This window comes from Melospiza georgiana, chromosome 9 (assembly GCF_028018845.1).
Source record: "Melospiza georgiana isolate bMelGeo1 chromosome 9, bMelGeo1.pri, whole genome shotgun sequence".
In the NCBI taxonomy this organism is placed as follows: domain Eukaryota; kingdom Metazoa; phylum Chordata; class Aves; order Passeriformes; family Passerellidae; genus Melospiza; species Melospiza georgiana.
In genome coordinates this window covers 10,753,616-10,775,857 of record NC_080438.1, presented here as the reverse complement: position 1 = coordinate 10,775,857, position 22,242 = coordinate 10,753,616, and the positions used below count along the sequence as shown (strand labels likewise).

The 22,242-nt window shown below is 38.2% G+C and overlaps 1 protein-coding gene across 1 annotated transcript in view; it reads right to left on the bottom strand.

Moving 5' to 3' along the window:
• Positions 1-1,516: 1,516 nt before the first annotated feature.
• Positions 1,517-22,242, bottom strand: part of NR5A2 (nuclear receptor subfamily 5 group A member 2) — an 84,317-nt gene continuing 63,591 nt past the window's right edge. Inside the window, exon 8 of the mRNA XM_058030346.1 lies at positions 1,517-1,764. Coding sequence (XP_057886329.1) covers positions 1,517-1,764 — 248 coding nt within the window. The remainder of the gene's footprint in view (positions 1,765-22,242) is intronic.

Genomic DNA, 22,242 nt, shown 5'->3' with positions numbered 1-22,242 from the left:
TGCAGCCAATAATCTCAAAAATTAAAGCAAAAATGAAATACCCCTATTGATTTTAGTGTCTCACGACATACAGTAATTAAGTACTGGTAAAATAATTACCAATTTAAAAGAAATAATAAGGAAATCACTGCTCTGCAATTTTATCACAGTTTTTCCCCACAGGACCTAAAGAATGTAAACACTATGTTTTTGTTAATGCTAGAGATTAATACTTTATTTTGAAATGTATGTTGATCTACACCTGCGCAGTTACCTTTACGGGTAATGAAATAAGGCAAGACTTATAAATGTGGCACTACATGTTAATACTGATATCTTCATTTGGACAAAGAGAGAAGTGTTTGTTCTTTTCTAATATTTGTTCTGCAGCAGACTTTGGCCTACATAGACACAGCAGTATCACTCTTCTTTCCTTGCGTAAAATAGGTATATTACCTAACTTTGAAAACAGGAAGTTTCGTTAGATATTGGATGTTTGAGTTGAAATTTAGTTTCCAAATGACTGGCAATTTTAAAGATAATTTCTTAATAAGCTCCCTGGCATCATCCAGTTGTACAACTCACTTGTCACTTCTTTTATTACAAAATTCTTTTAAAAATTTATTTTTAGTTTTTTAACACCAGTATTTGGTGTTCTTATTTCTGTTTTCTTGTCAAAGAAAGTGTTGTTTGGGATGGCTGAAATATCTCTATTTTCTTTATTTGGAAACAACTATGAATATATAGTGGAGCCATCTTGAGTATGCAGTTGAATTGGCTAATTTATTTTGGAATATTTCCTTAGCTGCTTAACAGCTATCTGATAAGAGCAGTAGAAGAGGGATACTGCCTGGTAGAACGACATGAACACGTGACAAAACAAACTTCAGAGCACAGTTAAGAATGCCAATCTAACTGGATCCCAGACTCCTCCTAGGAGCGGTTTGCAGGCCCCACAGGCAGGCCCAGCCTCGGAGGGTTTGGTGGCCACAGCACGTGGCCTAGGCCAGCTCTCTTTTACAGCTTGTTCAATGGATGCCACATCATTTAGCACAGAAGAAGTAAGTGTTGGGTCCCTGTAAGGATGACAGAAGATGCTGTAAGATGCAGTTTTGCATCTGTTGTAACTGTTTTATGAGTCCTTCTATGCAGTGAAGGAATTTAGTGCACTCAAATTCCCCACCATCTTAGCTCAATAATACAGATCAGGTTTTTTTTCACCTAGGTTTCTTCATGTTGGCAATCAGTAGAGTTAAATATACAACGATCATTCTGTCCTTTTTCTTGTTGACATTGGTGATGGTATCCACTTGGTAAGTTCACTCCAGTATAAAGTCCTATATAGATTCCTTTGGGGATGTGTAGCATATGATTCACAGTTTGCAATACAAATACCCTGATACATCACTTATTTACTATTAGTATTTGATTATTACACCGTTTTGCAAAGTCTTAAAACCACATTTTAATTAGTGTTGCTTGGAGCAGTTCAGAATAATTTCTTTTCCTTGAAAGCAGAAGCTCTAATGGGTATAATTTATGCTCTCTTTGCATGCAGCATCTCAATGAGAAGGTTATTACACGGCACATCCCCGTTCAGGTGTTTGTAGTAGAGGTATTCTTCGGCCTGCATACTGATGGCTCGGATTTCTGGTAGTCGCAGGAGAAGCTGCCCAAATTTGTCTGTTTGCTGTGGATAGTTACACATGGTGTAGTCCAGCAGAGCAGCATTCACTTGTTCCTGAACACCTTCCACAAGCTGGAAGTTCTCGAGGTTTTTGACATCTGAATGATAATAAAAAAAAAGACAGAAAAAAACCCAGGTAACAATTCAGTTGCATTTTAATTCGTGTTTATGAAGTCAGTGTTTTACTAAATGGATGTATTTTTTTGCCTCCTGACAAAAGCATACTTTACAAGCTGCTGAATATTCAGTGAACTCTTTTGCCAACTTTCCTGGGAAAATGATCACAAAAGAGCTTTAGTGGAGTGTCTTGTTGAAATTCTGCATATACCTCAAATCAATTAGACACCAATGGAGTCTGAGCAAGGTCAGCTCTTTTCATAGCTAACAAAAAGAAAGGTTGAGGATTCCTAAAGTAGAAGACCATAATATATTGCTAGCAAATGAGTCCCAAGAGGAAGCCCTATCTTTAACCTACTATGTTACACAATTCATATAATTCTGTATTAATTTTTCTGACCCAAGGTGAAATCTGTGTCCAGGGTATGATGTAGTTAATTCTAATAAAAAGTGACAGTGCTCTTGTTTCTGTTCGACATTTTCAAAATGATTCTGAAAGCCTTTGACTTGTCTAGCCTATGTTAATGAACCATCTGGTACACTCCAGTGACTGCCAAAATAATATTCCCTACTAGAAACTCTCTAAAATATATATTTCACTGACTAATGATCTTTATAAAATGAAATCATTGTCCTTTGGGTAGAATACTAGATAAGAATGGTGCCCTTTAACCTGCATATGGTTTCTGAAATCCAACACTGATTTTTTTTTTTCTGGTATTGGACAACGGGGCATTTACATCAGCACGGCAGGTACAGTTTGTTCACTCTGCCTCTGTTTGATCATCTTCTGTTCCTATACAGCAAGTTCAAGCTCTGGAAATGCTGGTCAGAGATAAATGCCAGTATATTATCTCCTCATTGTTTGCTCCCCTGTGTAAAAACCACTCGGATGAAATTGTCTTTTAACATGTCTGATAAATGCAGAAGTTATTATAAAGCTTGCAAATTAGAGTGCTGCTCTAATGCAGGAAGAGGGAGCTGATTAGAGAGCACTTGCTGGGAGAGCTTGTTTTGGTTGTGTTTGATCATTTTTACCATCAGTAGAGTACTGCAGCACTTTCTTGTAAGGCTAGAGCATGGTGCTACTGGGCACAACTCTGCTGCTTATTCACTTTGTATAAAGACAAATCTGTTCATCTGGGGATATTTTTGGAGCCCGGGAGACGGAGAATTTTGCAGAATTTGGTTCATTGTAAATGCCAGCCTCTGATTGTGGGGAAATGAGTGTTTTCCTTTGCAAAACAGGAACACACATTGGTCACCTGCTCCATTGGGAGCCTGGGCGCCTGTGTAAATTGGGTTTCACTGCAGCTTTTCCTAGAAGTGCTTTAAAGAGAGTAAATACTGGTTTCTGCACATAACTTTGTGCTGGAACATGAGGGAAATGGTTGGAGGAGAAAAACATTGTCTTTAGAACAAGAGAATAGGAAAGATGCCAAGGGTCCCAGTGGCAGCCGGTGGCAGCACACAGAGCCTCCCGAGCAGAGTTCCAGGCTGTGAGCAGGAGCCCCTCTGGAATGTGCTGGCTGCCAGCTGCACACTGGATTCCCTCTTGCATGAACCGGGGCCAGTGCTTCCTGCTGGGCTTGTTATTGCCTGCCTCTTTCCTGTCCCAGTTTCACTGTGAAAATGAAGCCAGTGACTCCTGGATTTGTGCTGCTTGGTTGGGAACTGGGGACATAACATCCACCAGTTAGTTGACTTAAGGAACTTGCCAGTAATACTGAAATTGTGATGGCTGTCCAGCAAGAATCATCTGAACTTTACATTATCCCAAGTGAAGAGGACTGGAAACTTCAAAGCTGCTATGCCTGGTCCCTTAGCTATTCAAACTCATTTATCCAAAGTCTTTTTGCCAGTGTCTCTGGAGATCTTTGGATAATCATGTTTTCCTGTACTACACTGGACATTTTCTCATATAAAATATAGCTGTTTATTATTTTATGTACCCACAGAAAACTCCCAAGGTATTTTATAGCTAGTGTAACCTGGTTTAAAAATTGGGTGTTCTAAGCATATTTTTATAAAGCTAAAAAAGAAACAGTATCACCTATCACAATTAGCTTAAATAGGTTGTTTCAGATGCAAAATATAGTCATGAATGAATTGCTAGAACATAAAAACTCCCACAGAAAACAGGGACTATGCTAGAGATTGAACTGTTTACTGATTAAACTGAAACAGCAAGGTAAAATGTATGATGATTTCAGAACCAGTATTTAGAACTATTTTCCTCTGTAAAAATAACTTTAAAAAGTCAGGAAGTTTTACAAACCGTTATCTTATTCAACCCCCTTTAAATTCAAAGGGTATCTTTCTGTTACTCTCTGTCTATTTTGAGCCGTACTGTGTATGAGATTGTGCTGTTTTCTTGGAAAACCAGGTTCATTATTATTTTTACCCCCTGTTTAAATGTTATTGCGTGGATTATATATTTATTGAAAAATCACAAGATAAATTTTTACAGAGATAAAGAAGAAACAAAATCTGATAATTGCAAACTTTTAATATTTTTCTACAATGCAGCAAGTTTAATATGTGTTTTAGAGACACTTATTCTTCTGTTTTTAGCTGAATTGATGCTATACTCCAAGACAAGAGGAGGCACATTTTATGTATTATATATTACCCCCAAACCCAGGATCAGTGGCTTTTGGCAGTGGGTGCACGGGTGCAGTGTGAGGTGCTCCTGGACCCCTGTCAGCTCTGTGGCCTCAGGGAGTCCCATGAGCATTGCAGAACTGCAGGGGAAGGTCTGTGCTGGTCTTTTTCCTCATCTTGGGACAGTTCCTTCAATGTGGCAAAATAAGCACCGCAGCCAAGCTTTAGAAACAAGTCCAGTTTATAATAACAGTAAACAAAAGTAGTTCTGGGCTCCTGTGCCACATTCAGCCTGGAGAAATACTTTTAATGTCTTTCCTCTAAACAAGTTCTTGCGATTTGTGGTGAGGCTCAGTGCTTGTAAACAAGATGTTATTAGTTAACCAGGGGAAATGTGTAGATTTTCTTGAATTTCTATACTGAATCAGGGACAGTCCAAGTAATTACAATTTAGGACATCACTACATAATTCATTTGTGTGTAGATGTCTTTCAGGACTGCAATTACAATAGTAGGGACATAGGGGTAACCTGATTTGGGGTGGGTCTCTGTGAAGTTGTGAAGTGACCAAGATCTCTGCATATGACTTTTGATGTCTGTTTTTATCTCATATTCAAGTGAATGCTGCAATAAAGCAAATGAGACAATCTGAACAGAGAGAAGTCAAAGGATATGTGCTGAGAGCACTGTGTAAAACTCCACTGTCATCTCTCAAGCTCTCCTGGGATACTTATATGTTGTCAGAAATAGGTTGCTGAACCCATAATTGCAATAAAAATTATGTGTTTTTTTTAGAGAGAATCATAAACTGTTGCTCTGGTTAAGATGAGTAATAACAAAGGAAAGCATGTGAATATGAAGTTATTTCCAGTACCTACAAATTATGCAGGTAGAACAAGAAATGGTACTGTGTTCGCTGATGGTACTTAGTGTTGGTTGGCAGTGATACAAATAATAATGTTGGGGTTTAAGTAGATGGTTTTCCTGTGGTTTGAGTTTGGTTTTGTGCTTGGTGTTTATTATGGAACTCTGGCCAAACAGATTTGGTTTTACAAGTATTTCCTTAGACTGCTGAGGAGTTAACTTGGTGAGACACCAAGCAATGCTGGTGTAGCTGCTGAAGGCAGTCAGTACAATGAGCATGAAATCTGCTACTGATGTGTACAGCACGGCATCCCTTATCCTTTCGCATAATTCCTCATTCCTGTTATATTTTTTTTTTAAACTGGAATGTCTCTTACTGATCTTTACATCGGTTAGTAACAATTTAAAGTACACATGTTTAAGCTTAATGCAAGAAATCATTTTCTGAAGTTTAAATGCTTGTAAATTAAATGAGTAGGAGTAGGTCCCCCCCTCCCACCCACACACCCTTTAAATCCTAGCAGCTAGAAAAAGTGTTTTGTGTTGCTACAGTAAGTATCAGTCTCTTAGCTCTTCTACTTTATTCACTCAGGGACTAATTACCAACTTTTTACATGAAACAGCCTTACTGTGAGCTCACAGTGGGGCGCGCATCTTTTTCTATCCTTATTGAAAAGTAAACCCTTAGGTCTTCTGGAATATATTATATGTTTTACAAGAAATAGCAATTGCTTTTCTGTCAGACAAAGAATTTTTGTTCTCTATAGCTTACTTTTGACGATTAAGACAAAAACGGTATTATAGTGTGTCAGGATCTGCTCTGCAGTCACAGTGAAGATCTGCCAGTATTCCCAGATATCCCCCATTTTGATTATTTTCCATATCTCCCATAAAACCGTGTGTTAAGCTGAAACTGCACACAACATTCAGCCCAGGGAGAACACTTTTGCATATTTTCCCCCAAAATGGGTCTGGTCTTTAGAGGGGAAAAATATTTAGGTTTCAGAGAGATTTTCTCCCTCTCATATTCCAGACATGAAATACTGAAAATTTGGGGATGTACTAATCTATAGAGACTTTCCTTTGGTCTGGGAATTTTAAAAAGAAAAATGAAACAGAATGAGAGATTTAACTTTGAAAAATAGTAACTCCTTGGGAGCACTAAATATTTCCCAGAGAAAGCTGGTTAAATTTTACTGCTCATGTCTTTTATTCAATGCTGTTTCTACATGAAGCAATGAAGAGGTGTGAACACAGCTCATTTGCCTCTTTGCGTTTTGCACCATTGCAAGGACAAAATAAGATTTTGGGTTTCTCCATGGGAAAGAGGATTTTTCCCTTTCACAAGGCTGCTTCCAGTCTCATGGATACTGCGGGCACTAGGGCTTGTTACCAGCCCTGGCCTGAGCTTCCTCACCCGAGGGGGCTGATGAGCCCCATCATTAAAGGGCTTTATTGAAACCCGATGCCTCTAACACTTAGCAGCTCTTTGCAAGGAGTGTTTAGCTCATTGATAAACTGTTACATCTTCCAAACTCTGCTGAGGCTGCTTTTGGCCAGAATGGCCTTCAGGGTTAGCTTCTGAGAGGTTTGCCTGGTTCTTTGCAGCCGTGCTGCACGGCTTGAGAAGCAGCATTGCCTCTGCCTAGAAACATTCTGTTTTATCAGGGAAAGCGACACTGTACCTCCTCACGTGGCCGGGGCGCTCATCAGGGCCTTTTGGGTGAGGCCAATTCCCATGTGAGCTTGAGGATGGAATATGTTAGTTCTGATGAAGATTTTTACCCCAAAATAGTTCAAAGAAGGGGAGTTAACCAGGACTGAGGTGATGTTAACAAACTCCCTCTATTTGAACAGTTTTGTACTACTTTTTCCTACTTTCTGCTAGCCCTGCAAAATCTGTGCATTATAGGACTTAAAACACAGGTAGATTTTTGACATGTGGCAAACATTTTTTTGAAGACAAGTGTACTAATGGTTGATAAAGTGCCAATCTGTGAAAATTACCCACAATTCTCCTTCACTGAAACTAAGGGCAACAGCAGCAGTTCCATATAGCACATCGGTCATGAAGGCAGATGCATGCCATTCTATAGCTAAGCCTTCTTGACAGACAAAATGCTGTAATGAAGGAAGATTTATGGTAAAGATAAGCTCCTTACTACAAAATTCCCCTCAATTTTATTGCAGCAGGACTGTGCTGAATATTATTCACTTAGAAGTCATGGGAAACAATTCTTGATAGATGTATTTTTTTCAGTGATAAGCTGCATATATTTAGCACTTTCCAAACCTTGAAAAACCTCTACAGCGTAAAACAAAAAGCACTTTTCTTAAGACTCCCAAGTCCAAACTGAATGTGTAGAATCCTGTCTTTATGATTCTTTTTTGGCAGTGGCTAAGCTGTCTGTAACAGTGCAGCAGTCGATCTCTGACTATTTATTAGGGTCATAAAGTAATTTTCATTTTCAGTTGAACGTAACATCTGATAAAGGGCACATTGTTTTGAAAATCTTAATTAAATTCTTCTATAGCAGAATGTTTCATTCATGCCCAAGTATTGGGCAAGACTGTATATATTTTTAAAGTGAGAACAAGATACTTAGGAGAACAAGCTGCAATTCCTAGTCTGGATCCTATTTCACTCCCTCAGTTTTCAATCTTGATGGACTTCTGTTTTCTTTCAGAAGAACTCAGACTCAACTGAAACATTTTCATATTGCTTTATAGTGGTAGGCTTCTTTCTAATGCTATTTAAAATATTGACACCTATTCTTCTGTTCTAAAAAGATTGTAAAATGATGGATTCTTACTGAGAAGCTCCTGATGTCTGTTAAAAACCATGCTTATTGATTTTGTGAGTAATTTTATAATTGCTTTTGGCACTGTTAGCTCTGCAATGGGAAGAGAGACATGGGGCAAAAAAGGTGGATTCCTGTCCCTGTGCGAATGTGGAAGTAGGTTACTGCATTTCAGTTGTTTCTTTTCTTACAGTACCAGTAAAGACAAAGGGCAAAGCTTAATTTGATTTATTGAATCTTTATGACTGGTGTAATTACTGAGTCATCACTCAGGAAAATAAAACAGCTTGACTTTCAGCAGCTCAGGCTGCATGTACTCTCTTGGAAGTTAAACAAACAAAACCTCCACTCACTTCTTGTCCTGACACCCCAGGAACCAACATCCTTATTACTTGCACATGAAGCATACGTGATACTGTGGCCATTGAAACACAATAAAACAAGATCCTGCTAGGGCTCTGATGGAAGAGTTGCTCACAGATCCTGTCCCAAATTCCACAGCCAGCTACACCCTTAAATACAAAGTCCAGCATTTCTCACTGCAGCTTGGGAGGAAAAAATATATCCAGGTACAGCCACAAAGCCAGGGGTGGTAGATCCACAAGCCAGGGGTATGGGGAACCAGTGGGGATGAAACTGTGCCCCAGCCCAGGAGATGTGGGGACAGAACACAACACCAAACAGTGGTTCCACTGCTGGCATTTCAGCTTTGCCATGCTTAAACTCCACTACCACCTCACTTTCTTTCACTTTCCAAAGCTCCCACCCTGCCAGCAGTCCTACCCCTGCTGGAGTCCCAGCCTGGCTCCTGCCCTGTGGGCCAGCAGTGAAACGTTTCTTGTCTCTTGCTCATCTGGGACTGAGGGCAGCTCATCCATGGCCCAAAGGTTTATTCTGTAGGTATTTTAGTCCATGCTTCAGCATTCATAAATATTATGATAGGATTATGTTCCATATAAAAGAGTAGCTGCTGCTTTCTTTGAAGACATGACAGAAGAACAGGAGTTTGGAGAGCAGTTGCTATGTTGTGTCTTCAAGGAAATCCCCAAATAACTGGAGTCTCTCACCATGCCAATGGGTGATCTCTGGTATTGCTTGCTACAGGCTGTTCTCAGTGAAAGTGTGCTTCAGTCTTTAGGTTGAAGCTCTGCTGGTGCATTGGAAAAATTAACCCTATGTGATAAAACCCAAATTTCCTGCCTGCCTTTGTAGGCTGGTGGAAAGGGAACCTGCCTGGGCTGATGTGGCTTTCTGGATCCTGCTTCTAGACTTGTTTGTGTGTTTGATCTAGTGACTGCTTAAGGTAAATGACAGATCAATTCTAGAAAAAATGTCTCAATCTAAATCTCTCTTTTCTAGGAAAAAAAATCTGTAACCACTGTCTTGTGGAGGCATGGTCATATTTGTATGTCAGCACACATTGGTAAACTAGGGCAGAAATGATTTAGTGAAGGTCTCGCAGATAAACCAAGAAAGAAGGTGAGCCAAAACTCATTCTTTTTCTGAACTCCTTGCCTCATTCCAGGGCCATAATATATGTTTGGCAATAAATTTTTTTTCTTTGAATATTCAGTTAGAATGAGCATTGGTAACAAAGCTACTGTGCTAATTATCCTATCACCAAGCTTTACATATATATATATATATATATATATATATATATATATATATATATATATGTCTACATACAGGCAAATCTGCCAGAGAAGTAGTATCACAGTATAAAATTTCATAAAGGCAGAAATTAGGTTTCTGATGAGCTAAAAAATGAGACTAAGTAGGAAATTTATTGAACCAAAGAGTTTCCCCAGTTAATTTCTGCAACATCCTTTGAATCTTCAATAGCACACAGAGTTGTTGGTGTTTTAAGGGAATTATCTGTCAATGCCTGCAATTTGTAGGGTGTGAATAGTTTAAGAAGTCATAAATATTTATGAAGTTCCTGGGAATGGTGATAGGACATCATACAAAGTCCTTGAAGTTACAAACTGAGGCAAAAAGGGTGTTATATGCAAATTGCAATAATAGTGTGGTATAGTTTTAAGAAGACGAAAAACCAGTCTGTTATTTAGGTGAGAAGAAGTGGAATATTTAGAAAATAAGGAATGAAATTTTTTGAGGGATTTGCTTTTACCTAGAAAAATTTTTCTCTGCTTTTGCCTAGACATTTGTAACTTTTCTGAATGTTTGCCTTTATTGGTCTCATGAGAAGCTGGCACATTATCTGTCTTTTCCCTTTCTATCCCTCTCTTGCTACTCAAGTACTGTTTAAAATAGGAATAATGGAACAGATTAATCTTGGAGGTACTTATGCTGCTGCCACTGGAAGTTGACCAAGGGGTGATATAGTCCAAAAAGAAGAAATATAAATATTTTCTGGAAAAATATAGTATATAAATTTCTACTGAGGTTAAAACAGAGAAATGCAGCTGCCACTGAAACCCTTTTGAGTATCAGGCTCTATCCTTTTATAAAGCCCATCTGTCTCTGCAGATTATAAAAAATGCATGATCATAAAAAGCAGTACTCCTTAGGGGAAAAATCTCTCAGTACTAATCTTGTAGTCACTTCACAAAACAGTTTTTAATCCCAAATTTGCATTAGATTTTCAGTCAGGAACTTTTGTGGTTTTTGCAAAGTTTTCCTATTCCATTAGAATAAGATATGAGGTACAGTTTGTTCAGGTGGCAAGTCCAGACTATGAATAAACCAACGTTATCATATGAAAGAGAATTAAACAGGCAGATCCAAGTGGGGATATATTAAGCCAAATTTAAGCTCCAGTAGTTGAATTTAGCCTGTACTAGATGTCTGGTTTGCCTCAGGATATATTCAGCTTTCCAGCTAATCGACTGAGGAAAACTGCCTCAGGTATGATAAAATTTACAAGAGAGCTCAGTCGAATAGCTCTTGTTATAAATACTAGCTTAAAGGCATTCTTCTGGTCTTTGGGATCAGAACTGTATTTGCATTTAATTATTATATTTCAAACTTTTTCAACTTGGTTAAAAAATATTAGATCAGCCAGTTTGGATTATATCATTATAGTGATTTCCAGATAATGGTTGAACTTCATACCAGATTTTTATTACTGGGTGAATATTGTTTGGCTTTATTCTTTTGTTAAATCTAAATTCCCACAGGAGCAAAAATTATAATAATATATTCTCGTTGAGAGAAGGAGAATTAAGCAAAGGTGTTTTAGTGATGTGCCGATCTAAGAGGTACAGCACTCTGCTATGATTTTCTGTCAACATAACTGACCAAAAATTCAGAGTTTTAAGCCTCTTGCACTATTTTCAGACAAGGCTTAGTGTGAGAACTAATTGTCTTTTAGTCATCGATTTCAAAAACCTCTTTTTACCCTTTTCTGAGACTTTTCAAGACATGGTTTTACTAGTTCTGTGTGCCAATATTTGCTCTAACAGTTTGAGGTTTTTTTCACTGAACCAAGTTGCATCAGTGGAAGCTGATTCTAGTTTAGAAAGAACATGAAAAAGATAATCACCTCTGCCTGTGTAAGATACAGGAAGTGGAAATCAGTAACAGAACTATTTTCTTTTATAATTGTGCTGAGATAACATAAAATTAAATGCTTTTATTTATTTGATCAGTACTGAAAGCACTACAGTAGAAACAAATACACGATGCCTGTTATCCAAACACTTGAATTCTGCTATTATTGAGAAGTGGACTCTCTTTTAGACAGTTACAGTTATTTTCTATGTAAATGTAGCTGCAGACAGCTCACAAGACATTGATGGTACACTGAAGCTGGTGCTGTTTCAATCCCCTATCAAATTAGTGCTGACAAAAAACCACACTGGCTTAGATGAAAAGAACCAACAAGTTTAGTAATGTCATGTATGTACAGGAATGTACCAGTCACCAGATCACTGTCACACCTGACTGCAGCAGCCCATGAATTCGCTTAAATGTGCAAAGGAGTACTGCCAGTATTGCCTTTTGGACAATGAACCCTACCAGCAGAGAGAATTTTCTGCTGCACTATTTCAGAACACATTGCTTCTGACATTTGATCTGAGAGGGAGTTGCAAATTTCACTTTTTACTGTCCCAGATGTCTGAGCTTAGTTGTGGAAATGGTTTGGCAAATGGGACGACAGAAGCCTAAATAGGGACACCTCCAACTACACTGCAAGTGTCAGTGCTGCCTGTAGGAAACACTGGAGAGGCACCCAATGTGTGGTGATTATTTTTGCAAAGATTTAGATGTGCTCTTCATCCTTATTCCTTAAACTTTTAAACATACAGATATGAAAAGAAAAGCCCACTTGAAAGTCCCTCTGGCAGCATGGTTACTCATCAATCAAACAGGGTAGGGAAGTGAGGAATAGAGCAAATACTCTTACACCTGCATTTCAAACACGTAGCTCTTAAGGGAGAGTTTTACTTTTCAGCTGCCTCTGATTTCTTGACTGGAAGTCCTGGTCAGAAAGGACTGGACACTCTCAGTGAGGGACTGCCTCAGCACATTTTTAACATTTCAATCGCTCAGTAAGAAACAGCAGCAGGAAAACTGCAGATTTGTGCTCACTGCTCAGCTCAGACTGAAATATTTTGGTCAGATATGGATGAGATGTTTCCTTGGACAACACAGTCACAGGCTTAACAGGAGGAGCATGAATTATGGGGCTCCAGATCCACACTAGCCAAGAAAATGTGCTTTCCTGTAGCCTTGGAGCTATGGCAGACAGTGAGATAAGCATTTGGCAGGATACAATTGATGTGCATACACATGTGCATCCTCATGCTTTAGTTTTATGGAAATCCACAGGCTCTCAAATCTAAGGTACTGAGCATCAACCACTGCATTTACAGCTGTAAATCACCATAGTCTCACAATGCCAAAGTTACCACTAACTCCTGCAGCTGAGCTGCCCACCTGCCCTGCAGGGGCTCCTGCCCAGTTTCTGGGGAAATGACCTGAAACGTTGAATGGCTTGGGCTCCTTCAAGCAGTCCACTCACATGCTTATTGTTCTTGCCTCTCTTAATTTACATTTGCAAATTGGAAGTTAATTTGTTCCCAGAGGTGGGCAAGTATTTTTAAAACAAAAATCACCCTATTTTTTTGAAAACCTTGTGTTGAAAAGCAACTCAGTGCTCTTCCTAGGAGCACCTCTGAGTGTGTGGTAACACTGTGTTGCCTCTTTCAACTCTATGCTATTCGTGTTTAACACAGAGATTATTGGTCTGTTCACCAGTCAGCTTGCTTTGACTAATAAGACAGACTAGTTCAACAAAGATTAACACAATTCTTACTGCTTCTGTCCAACCAAGTTAAGCACAGCCTGGCAATTTATTTTGGTATTAATTTCATCTGTCAGTTATATTAAAAAATGCGCAGATAAGAGTACAGAAAGTACAGATCAAGCCTGACACTTCAGGAAAAAAAATCACGTACTGGAAAACTTGACATAGAATCCAGTGGTGTCAAAAATCTTAGATATTTGTTGTTTTCAATTCAGACATTCTTAATTTAGACCAAAATAACAGAATCCGCAGTGCACCTTACTGCTGGTGACTATTTAAGAAGTAGGTGCTCTCACAGCATGGTACTCTTTATGTGCACAGTAATGAAAGTTCACTATTGATTTTTCTGTAGCTGCTTGTAACTATTATAGTTGATACATCAATAGAAAAGGAAAGCACAATGTTTCACAGGAGGCAGAAAATCAGAGAATACATGATGCTGTGACAGTAAATCATGGCATAATCTCAAGAATTGATAGATGGCTACTGCTAACTTGAAACCCATGGCTTTGTCTGAAAAGACTAACCTATAATCGTCCAATATGTTCTAACAGACTGACTGCCCATAATAGTGGTAAAGGACACAACACAATGTTTCATTTCCAGAATTATGGTTTCCCCAAACCAGGTGGTTGCGGTGGAATTCATTTTGTGTGTTGCCACAAAGAAGGAGAAAGAGTGGTGGGACTGCCATTTACACTAATAGTTACAGGTTGTAGGAAAAAGACTTTTTTTTTCAGAAAAGAGCACAGAAGGGTTTTGTTTAAAAAATAAAAGAGGAAGAGAAGTTGTCATTAATTTTTAACTTGCAAAAGTCTGCAGTTAGTTGAAAAGGAAATGCAAAAGAGCTGATTATTCTTGAGATCAAAATATTGGAGGTGTTTTGTCAAGAAAGGCAAATGCAGAGAAAATACGTTTACTGTAGCTGTTTCCAGTTCCACAGTATCCTGACAGGGAGCCAAAGGCACGTAAGTAATGAAAGCTCTTTTAAGTGTCTGCTTCTCTCTGCTGCACTTTTGAGGGGCATAACAATCTCTGAATTTTACAGTGTGCCTAGTGAATTTTTAACAGGAAAGTTCTTAATTGCTTTGTTCCCTCTTTACTCCCTGGCTCATCTCTGTAGCTTCATCTATGGTTTTAATTAATCGTGAGGCTCTTTTTTCCTGTCTCAAAACAGAACGTGAGGAAGTGCCACCTGTAAGAGGTGGCCAGCTGGAGCACAGTGTGCAGTCTGGATGACACTGCTCCCACAGTCACCTCTCACAACGTTCCTCTCTGGAAGATATTTTCATTGTGCAGTATTGTTTTCCAGCACTTTTTTAGGGCATGTGAGTTTGATACCTGCCCTTTTCACCTTTGCTGGTGACTCCATTCTCTAAAGAAAAATGTGTCCCAAATTGGATGGTCCTAGACCAGAGGAAAGAACTTTCTCAAGCGGCCACCCATCCAACCTGCCTCAACCAGCCTTTAAGGACACCTGTCCTGCTTAGGCTGTAGGTTTTTCCCTGGTGAAAGACTGGACAGTGTTGTCTATCTTGTCCCAAGCAGTTTGCTGATCTCTGTTATAATTTTTGGCCTTGGGGAGGAAAGATGCTGTTGTAATCTCCTTCCCCACTCTGTTGTTGAAATCTTTCTCTTTGCTGAGATGAGACTTTCCTTCACCTGGCAAGCAGAGATGTTGTGTAATATATTTATAATACTCATCAAACCCTCCCAGTACTGAAGATGATTTAAATGTAGGATTTTCCTTAATAATTTTTGAATAAACCTATAAAGAAGACTCTTAAAATGTTCTTAGAATGATGTGTAAATTAAATTTTTTCATGCCACATGGACTGTTTTGAGGTTTACTCTTTCAGTTGGTCCCATGCTAAATGGCTCTGCACAGGACCAGGGCAATACTAGGAGCTCCTCCTCTAAAAGGTTCATCCAGTCTTGATAGCAGCATTGCCTGAACCTGAGGAATTGCAGTTTTCATTCCCCACCCCTTTCCTGCCAGCAGAAATCATCTGGGACAGACTCCAAGCCACAAGCTTGTGAAAGTGTTTCTGCACAGTCCCCTTCTGTCTCCCAATTCAACATTCCAGCTGTGTTCAAGGCTGGGCCATAAAGTTTGTTTCTCAATTTTCCTTCATTGTTTCATTCCTGTTTGCTTCTGTTTCCTCCCTTTCCACCTCTGACTTGGCTTTGATCACAGTTCTGTGGTTTCTCCTTCCTTCCTGGCCTTTTCCCCCTATTTTCATGACTCCTATCTCAAGCCCTCCAGTCTCTCTCTGTTCCTCTGGTCCGCATCGCTGCTGTCCCTTGTTTTCATCAATCACTCCTGGTTCCTGATCTGCCTAGATATCCTCTTCTCTTCCACTCTTCTTCCATCCCTCTTGCAGAACCTTTTTCTCACCTGTGATTTCTTTTCATTGTTGCTTTGCACAGCATTTCCCCTCTCTATTTTAATTCCCTTGTTTCTTTAGAGTATTTCACCTCTCTATTTTAATTCCCTCAGACATAGACTTTGCTTTTGTTTCTCATTCAGTGCTCAATCTTGCACAAGCAGCAAAGGGGCAAGACAAAGAGGGAAATTTGCTATAGTCTACAGTGCCTCTCCAGTAAATGGCCAACATTACCCATGTATAAACTCAGGTAAGAGCCTCTGCAATGTATTTTTTAAACTATAAATACACGAGGCAGTTTTCAGTCTATGTATTCTGGTTTTAAAAGTATTTAAAACCAGAATTTGTTTGTTGTCTGTTACTACTGCAAAGTTAATCTCATTCAGTGAAACATTTAAGCTTATGTTCAAATTAAGACTATAGGGTAGTATTACTGGCTCCAAGATTTAGGATATTCATTCACTTATCTGTATTTTAATATGTAACCATTTATTCCCATGTTATGCTAATTGCTTGACTAAGAAAAGTAGTCACTGATGTTAAGGATTTCTGCCAACAGCAGCTGAAAAGGTTCTATGTAAATACTGTATTTCCTTTGTTACCTATATAGTACATCTAAACTTGCAACTTAAATATCTAAAAATGGTAAGGAAGTGTAAAAGTATTCCAAAAGTAGAGACACCTATAAATGTGGGTTACATGCAGGTAATTTTCTTCCTTAGAGGAGGTGTTTAAAAGCCATCCTTACTATTATTCTATAAATGTAATGGGGAAAAATTGCAGAGCACACTGATTGGGCTATTCTGAAATCCCCACTGTCTCCACACAAAGGCAACCGTACAGAATACAAATATTGCTTGATACCCATGTTTCTAATTACTTGCAAGATTTGTATCTAACAAATATATGACCTAATTTTCTCTCAAGCATCTAATCCTATTGTTATTTCAAAACCTTGTTAAATATGCATTTTAGAAAAAAAGGACATGAAAAGAAAAAGTACTTGCGGAAGATGGTTAATCTTTTTTCCATGGCTTGCAGCTGTCAGACAAGCAGACAACATAACCAAGTAATGAACAGATTGAATCAAATTCATGCCTCAAATAATGCCATTGTACTCAACAGTTACATGAGGTATGAATTTGCAGCATTCATTGCATTTAATGAAATAAAATCAGGAACAAATCAACAGCAATTATTAACTTTCCTCTATAATTTAGTGCAGTTTATTCAAAAAGCTCAATCAGCCATGAAACAGAAGGCTTTCTCTGGGATTCCTGGAAGAATTTTATCATTCACTACTCCTACATGCAGGGCTGAGATGAATGATTAAAATTTTATTTATTAAAAAATATTGGTTTAATTTTTAATTGTTCCTCATAACTCCAGAATTTGTATTTTATTCCTTTTATATTACATGCTTTTTTTTCCCAAAACCATTGATTGTAGATTTCATTAAGACAGGCAGCTGGAAGATAGACACTGTCCTAATTTCTTTCATACTGCCTGCACTTGTGTGCAACCTGCATAGAAGGATGGACTAAAACCTGCCAGCTCACTGAAATAATGTTCTTAGGAGCAAAACATTGTTTGTCAAAGTCATCACTCTATATATCATTTAACATCTTAAAGAAATTTAGGGACTGATTTTTAATTGTTTGGCTTTGCTATGGGTTTTGACAGGTAAGAGAAATGAATATGTCATTCTTTTTGGTTTTTTCCATAAAGAAATAAAAGCCAGGGAAAATAAAAACCCAAAAAAAACCCCAAACCTCACAACACTTTTTCTTACATGTACTAAATACACTTCTAAAATAGGCCCTCAAAAGATGAATTGTCAAAGTTTTAGACCCTGAAAATGCAGTAAGGAACTACTTTCATGCTAAGTGATTTCTAAAGGAAAGGATCCAATTTTCTCAAAATTTCATCAAGATATTTTAAATCAGATTAATTTTAAAATGTTGTTTGTTATAAAATCTGTAGAGATTTCAAACTGTATTGTTCCAGTCTGCATCTAGTCTACCAAGTATCTTTAATACTCTGGATTTCACCACTGTTTACAAAGATAGATAACTATTGCTTTTGTTTACCAGATTGCATAGTTGAGATATTATTTTAGAGACTTCAAAGTAATGGAGTGAGGAGCAGAATTAAAGAGAAAAGGGTTGATTTCTCTGTTGAGCAATGCTGTATCCATGAAAGGAGAACATCCCTCATGAGATTATTCTGAAATGAGGTTTTGTCCATATTCATTTGCTTTACTTTCCCAGTGGGTTAAAGTAGAAAAGTGGAATAGCTCTTCTAGTGCCAGAGTGGAGTAGCCTGGCTGCTTTGCCTGAGATCCAGAGAAGAGTTAAATGTTCAGGAGCAGGCTGCCTGTTTAACTGTTCTGCTGGCCCTCATCGTCTCTAGCAAGAAACAGATCCCTGGTTTCCAAGGCAGTGTGGAGCACACAGCAGGGAGGGACCATGTAAGATTGCTGGCAACTGTTCACATTAAAAGCTACCAGATTTGAATTTTTCAAATGCAGAAATATTTGTAAAACCTGAAATTAGAAGGCATGATAAATTTCAACTGCTTGACTATTTAGGGACCCCTATAATCATCATTATTACCTCTTTCAATCTTCTGCTCACTGCAATGGTTGAGCATCAAGTCTGTAACTTTTGACTGAGCTCTGTCGTAATAATTTAGAGAAGCACCATCTTGACTTCAGATTTAAAGAAGCAGAGCTTTCCTATATCCAGAGATTATATCTTCCAAAAGACAGTGATCCTCACCTTGAAATTTGTGTATTACTAATTCAATTTATCCCAAACTGATATTACAGAGCTAATCCTTCAAATGTATTCTCACTGATTTCCGTGGGATGTGCACAGGGGACATTGTTTAGCTGATTAATTTTTTAACAGACACATGTTGCTTCAGCAGATCACATCTCAGTGCCCCAGCATTTCATCCTTTGGCAGTGGCAAACAGTGCTGCCAAGGCACCCTTCCTATCTCATTGCTTCCCTGTCTTGGCAACTTTCCTTTCCCTGCCACATTCACTTTGAAGGCCTTGTGGCTGTTCCTGCCTTACCTGTCATCAGTCATTCAGTGTCACAAGGTCACCTCCTGCCCTGGACTTGCCTGGAATGCCACCTCCATTTCCCACCCACCACCTTTCCAGACCAAGTCCTTTTCCACTTTCTCTTTTCTGCCTCTCAGGCTTAATATGCCAGATCTATTTATTCACCTTCTTCATTCTCTTTCAAAACTTTTTGTAGTGACATCTGAGGGAAGCCCGGGCTGGCTGTGCTGGGACTGTGCCTGTGATCCCTGCATTGTGTGCCAGTCAACACCTGTTCATCAGCACATATGGAGACTGTGTACTTTAAAGGAGCATTTAAAAATGTCACCTGCCATTAAGGATTCCTCATCATAAAATTAGGAAGTGTTCCTATTGCTAAGTTTGCCACAGTGAAAGGATCATCCTAGCAAGATGTCTCGTTCTCCATTTTTTGGGTTCACTCCCAGGCAGTCTGCGTGTAAGAGAATAATTTTAAAAAGTCTATTTGAAATGATGCAAAAAACCCAATCAGAATCCAAGGGAGCAATTTTTTTGTCAGAAATTGGTATGTGGGAAAAGGTACTTAAATAAAACTTGATTTTATCTATTAGTTAGTTGTCAGCTAATAATAAATTATGTTTAGTTCTTCCCTTGTTATAAATACATATTGATTAGCTTTAAACTCTGAAGTTCAGAATGAGTTATATCTGGTCATTTCTAAACTGCTTTCTTCACTAAGAAAAATACCCCCAACACCTATTATACTGCACTTAATTAAGACAAGCATCAGCTTTATGTACCTTTATTTGCTTCTGCCAAGTCTCTCTGGTATAAATATTGAGCAGGTGCAACTCTGGAATACTAATCGGTCCTTCCTGAATTCCAAATGATTCCATAAAGTTTAGGAAGTGTTTCTCTGCCAGTATTAGCCACCAGTACATACTCTGGGTGGACATGAGGGTTGAGACAGCCTGAATCAGACAGGTATGCAGTAAGTATTTTTCTAAATGCAGATGTAATGTGGGGAAGCCTGAAAGCTGTGCCAGAGTGCTCTCCAGACCCCCTCAACTGCTGGTTTCTTGGTATTTACCAGGCATTCTGTTTGGGTAGCAGAATGGGTGAATCTAAGAAAACTTCCAATGGTTAAAATAAAACCGCCTCATTATTACAGCCCAACTAAACACGAGTTTTATAAACAGCACATATATAACAAGACCTATGGAGGTCTAACAAGACCTAACTATTTAACTAAAAATAGTTGTGTATTTACAAACTCCCAAAGTAAAAAGAGCGAGAGTGACCACTTTGGAGAAGGCATTAAACCCTACTGTTTGTCCCTGTGAGAGAGGAGTCATCTGTAATGACAAGTCCATGCCTGGATAAGCTCTCCATTAGTGACTTGTACTGGCTTGCCAAGGAAGACTGTCATGTAATGCTTCCCACTTCAAATTCACAACACCTACTTCATCTTTAATTCAATCAATATCTAAATGCAAAATTTACCAGGTTATATCTTTATATCTGTAGCACACTTAGTTATCTATAATTCTGCATTAATTGATTCTTATCTAAGTTTTTGGTCTTCTTTCCTGTTTTCCTTTTGGTTTGATAAAACCCCTGTCTCACTAATTCCTTCATTTCATCCTCCTATTATATTTGTTTGTGTGTTCTTAACTATTGTAATTAGTAGAAAAATTTAGTCCATATTCCCTGTTATATTACCTCCAGCTGATGCTTATCCTCTTATTTTCCTGTCTGCATAAGTATGATATTAAACCTTCAGCAAGAGTTATGGAGTAAAAGTATTGACAACCTCATGTTTCATCTTAGTTTGCTGCTGTATTTTTTTAATCTTTTCTGTGTATTTAGACTGGAAGCTCCCTGAGGCAGAGATTCTGCTGGTCTGTAAATCTAATAGAACAATGACTAGAAAAATGATGTTACATAAAGTACATTAAAAAGTGCAACAGTTATTTTTTTCAGTTGCAGATTGCTGTGTAACTGCATTGATGTGAGTTGCTGCACCAGGTGGAATGGAGCACAGGCAGGCTTTGTGCTGCTGCTCCCCAAGTGTGTGTTTGAAGGGAGCACCCTCTAGACTTGTGAGTGCTGGGGGTAGAGTCTGCCTTGAATATGCTTCATTTCAGCCTTTTTCATCTGCATTAGGATCTTAACAGGCACATTTATTTTCCATATGTACAAATGTTGGGGCCTAGGACTTCAAATACCTCCTCCCATCTCAGCTCTGACACTTTACAGAGACTAAAAGCAAGGAAAGAGTCCTTTCCTAATATTCCTCTTAACTTGCTAATATTCCTCTCATTTAAACAGAAATGAGAACAGAGTGTTGCAGATCTAGATGAACTTCTGCTGAATTTTCTGACTAAGTAAGAGTGTGGTTTGTTAAAAAACTGAGTTCTTTTTTTGCTAGGTTTTTTTCTGTTGCTTAAGCAAGAGCCCATTGTTTGATGTCCACTACAATTAAATGTTTATCATTTGTACTGGACCCTCTTGTCTCATGTTAAGTGGGATGTAAGATCAATAGTGGCTCTGCAATTTGTCCATTGATAAAGCCTTCATTTCTCAAATGAAGTACATTTGTCTGTGTCCTGACAGTGATAAGGGAGCAGTACCAGTCAGCTGCTGCCTAGTCCAGCATTGAGCTCTACAACCAACAGGTGCCTAGACATGGGTCAAACTATGTCTGACTTTTTCTTACTGACATTTCACTTTACAAACTGCTCTGATGAGAGTTTGAAAAATCATCCTTGCTGAGTTCACATAATAAAAACTAGCAGGACAAATGGGAAGTTTTGCTAAAGAGAAAACAATTTTAGGTTAAATGACTAATCCATAAAGCTACTGGACGGTAGAATGAAGATGACGGAAAACATTCCATTTAAGGTACTAATTTGGTTCTTCAAGCATCATTTAAATTTAGTAATTTGACAAATTTAATTGATGAAAATTTCTTTTGAATATTTTTTTGTGATAGGAAGCAAATTTCGACTCCAATTAAAAAAGAGTGAAATTCTCTTGGCTTTAATAAGGTCAAAATTGCATCTTCCAGTGGAACATATGAATCTATTTCAGCCCCAGAATTAGGCAATTCAACAGCTCATGTGGGGTGATTTGTATGCTTTTTAAAATTTGTTTTATTTCTAATTCTGATTTATAACAAGGAAAGAAAGGCATTTCCCAACTAATGTCAAATTGGTAATGAAAATTCAAAGAGCTTGATAAACTGACACATTTGCTTTTGTTATCCATAATGTGTCTTGATTCAAGCCAGCAGTTATTAAAGACAAATAATTCGTATTTAGTTTGTCGTCTACTTATTGATAATGTGTACAGTGGGCTGTACTGGTTATATGCTATAGGAAAATTAGGTGTATTTTTACTCGGGATTAGGATAAACAATTCACATTATCCTCAGTTTAGCCAACTTTCAGAAAGCTAGAAATGTTTATTGTATTT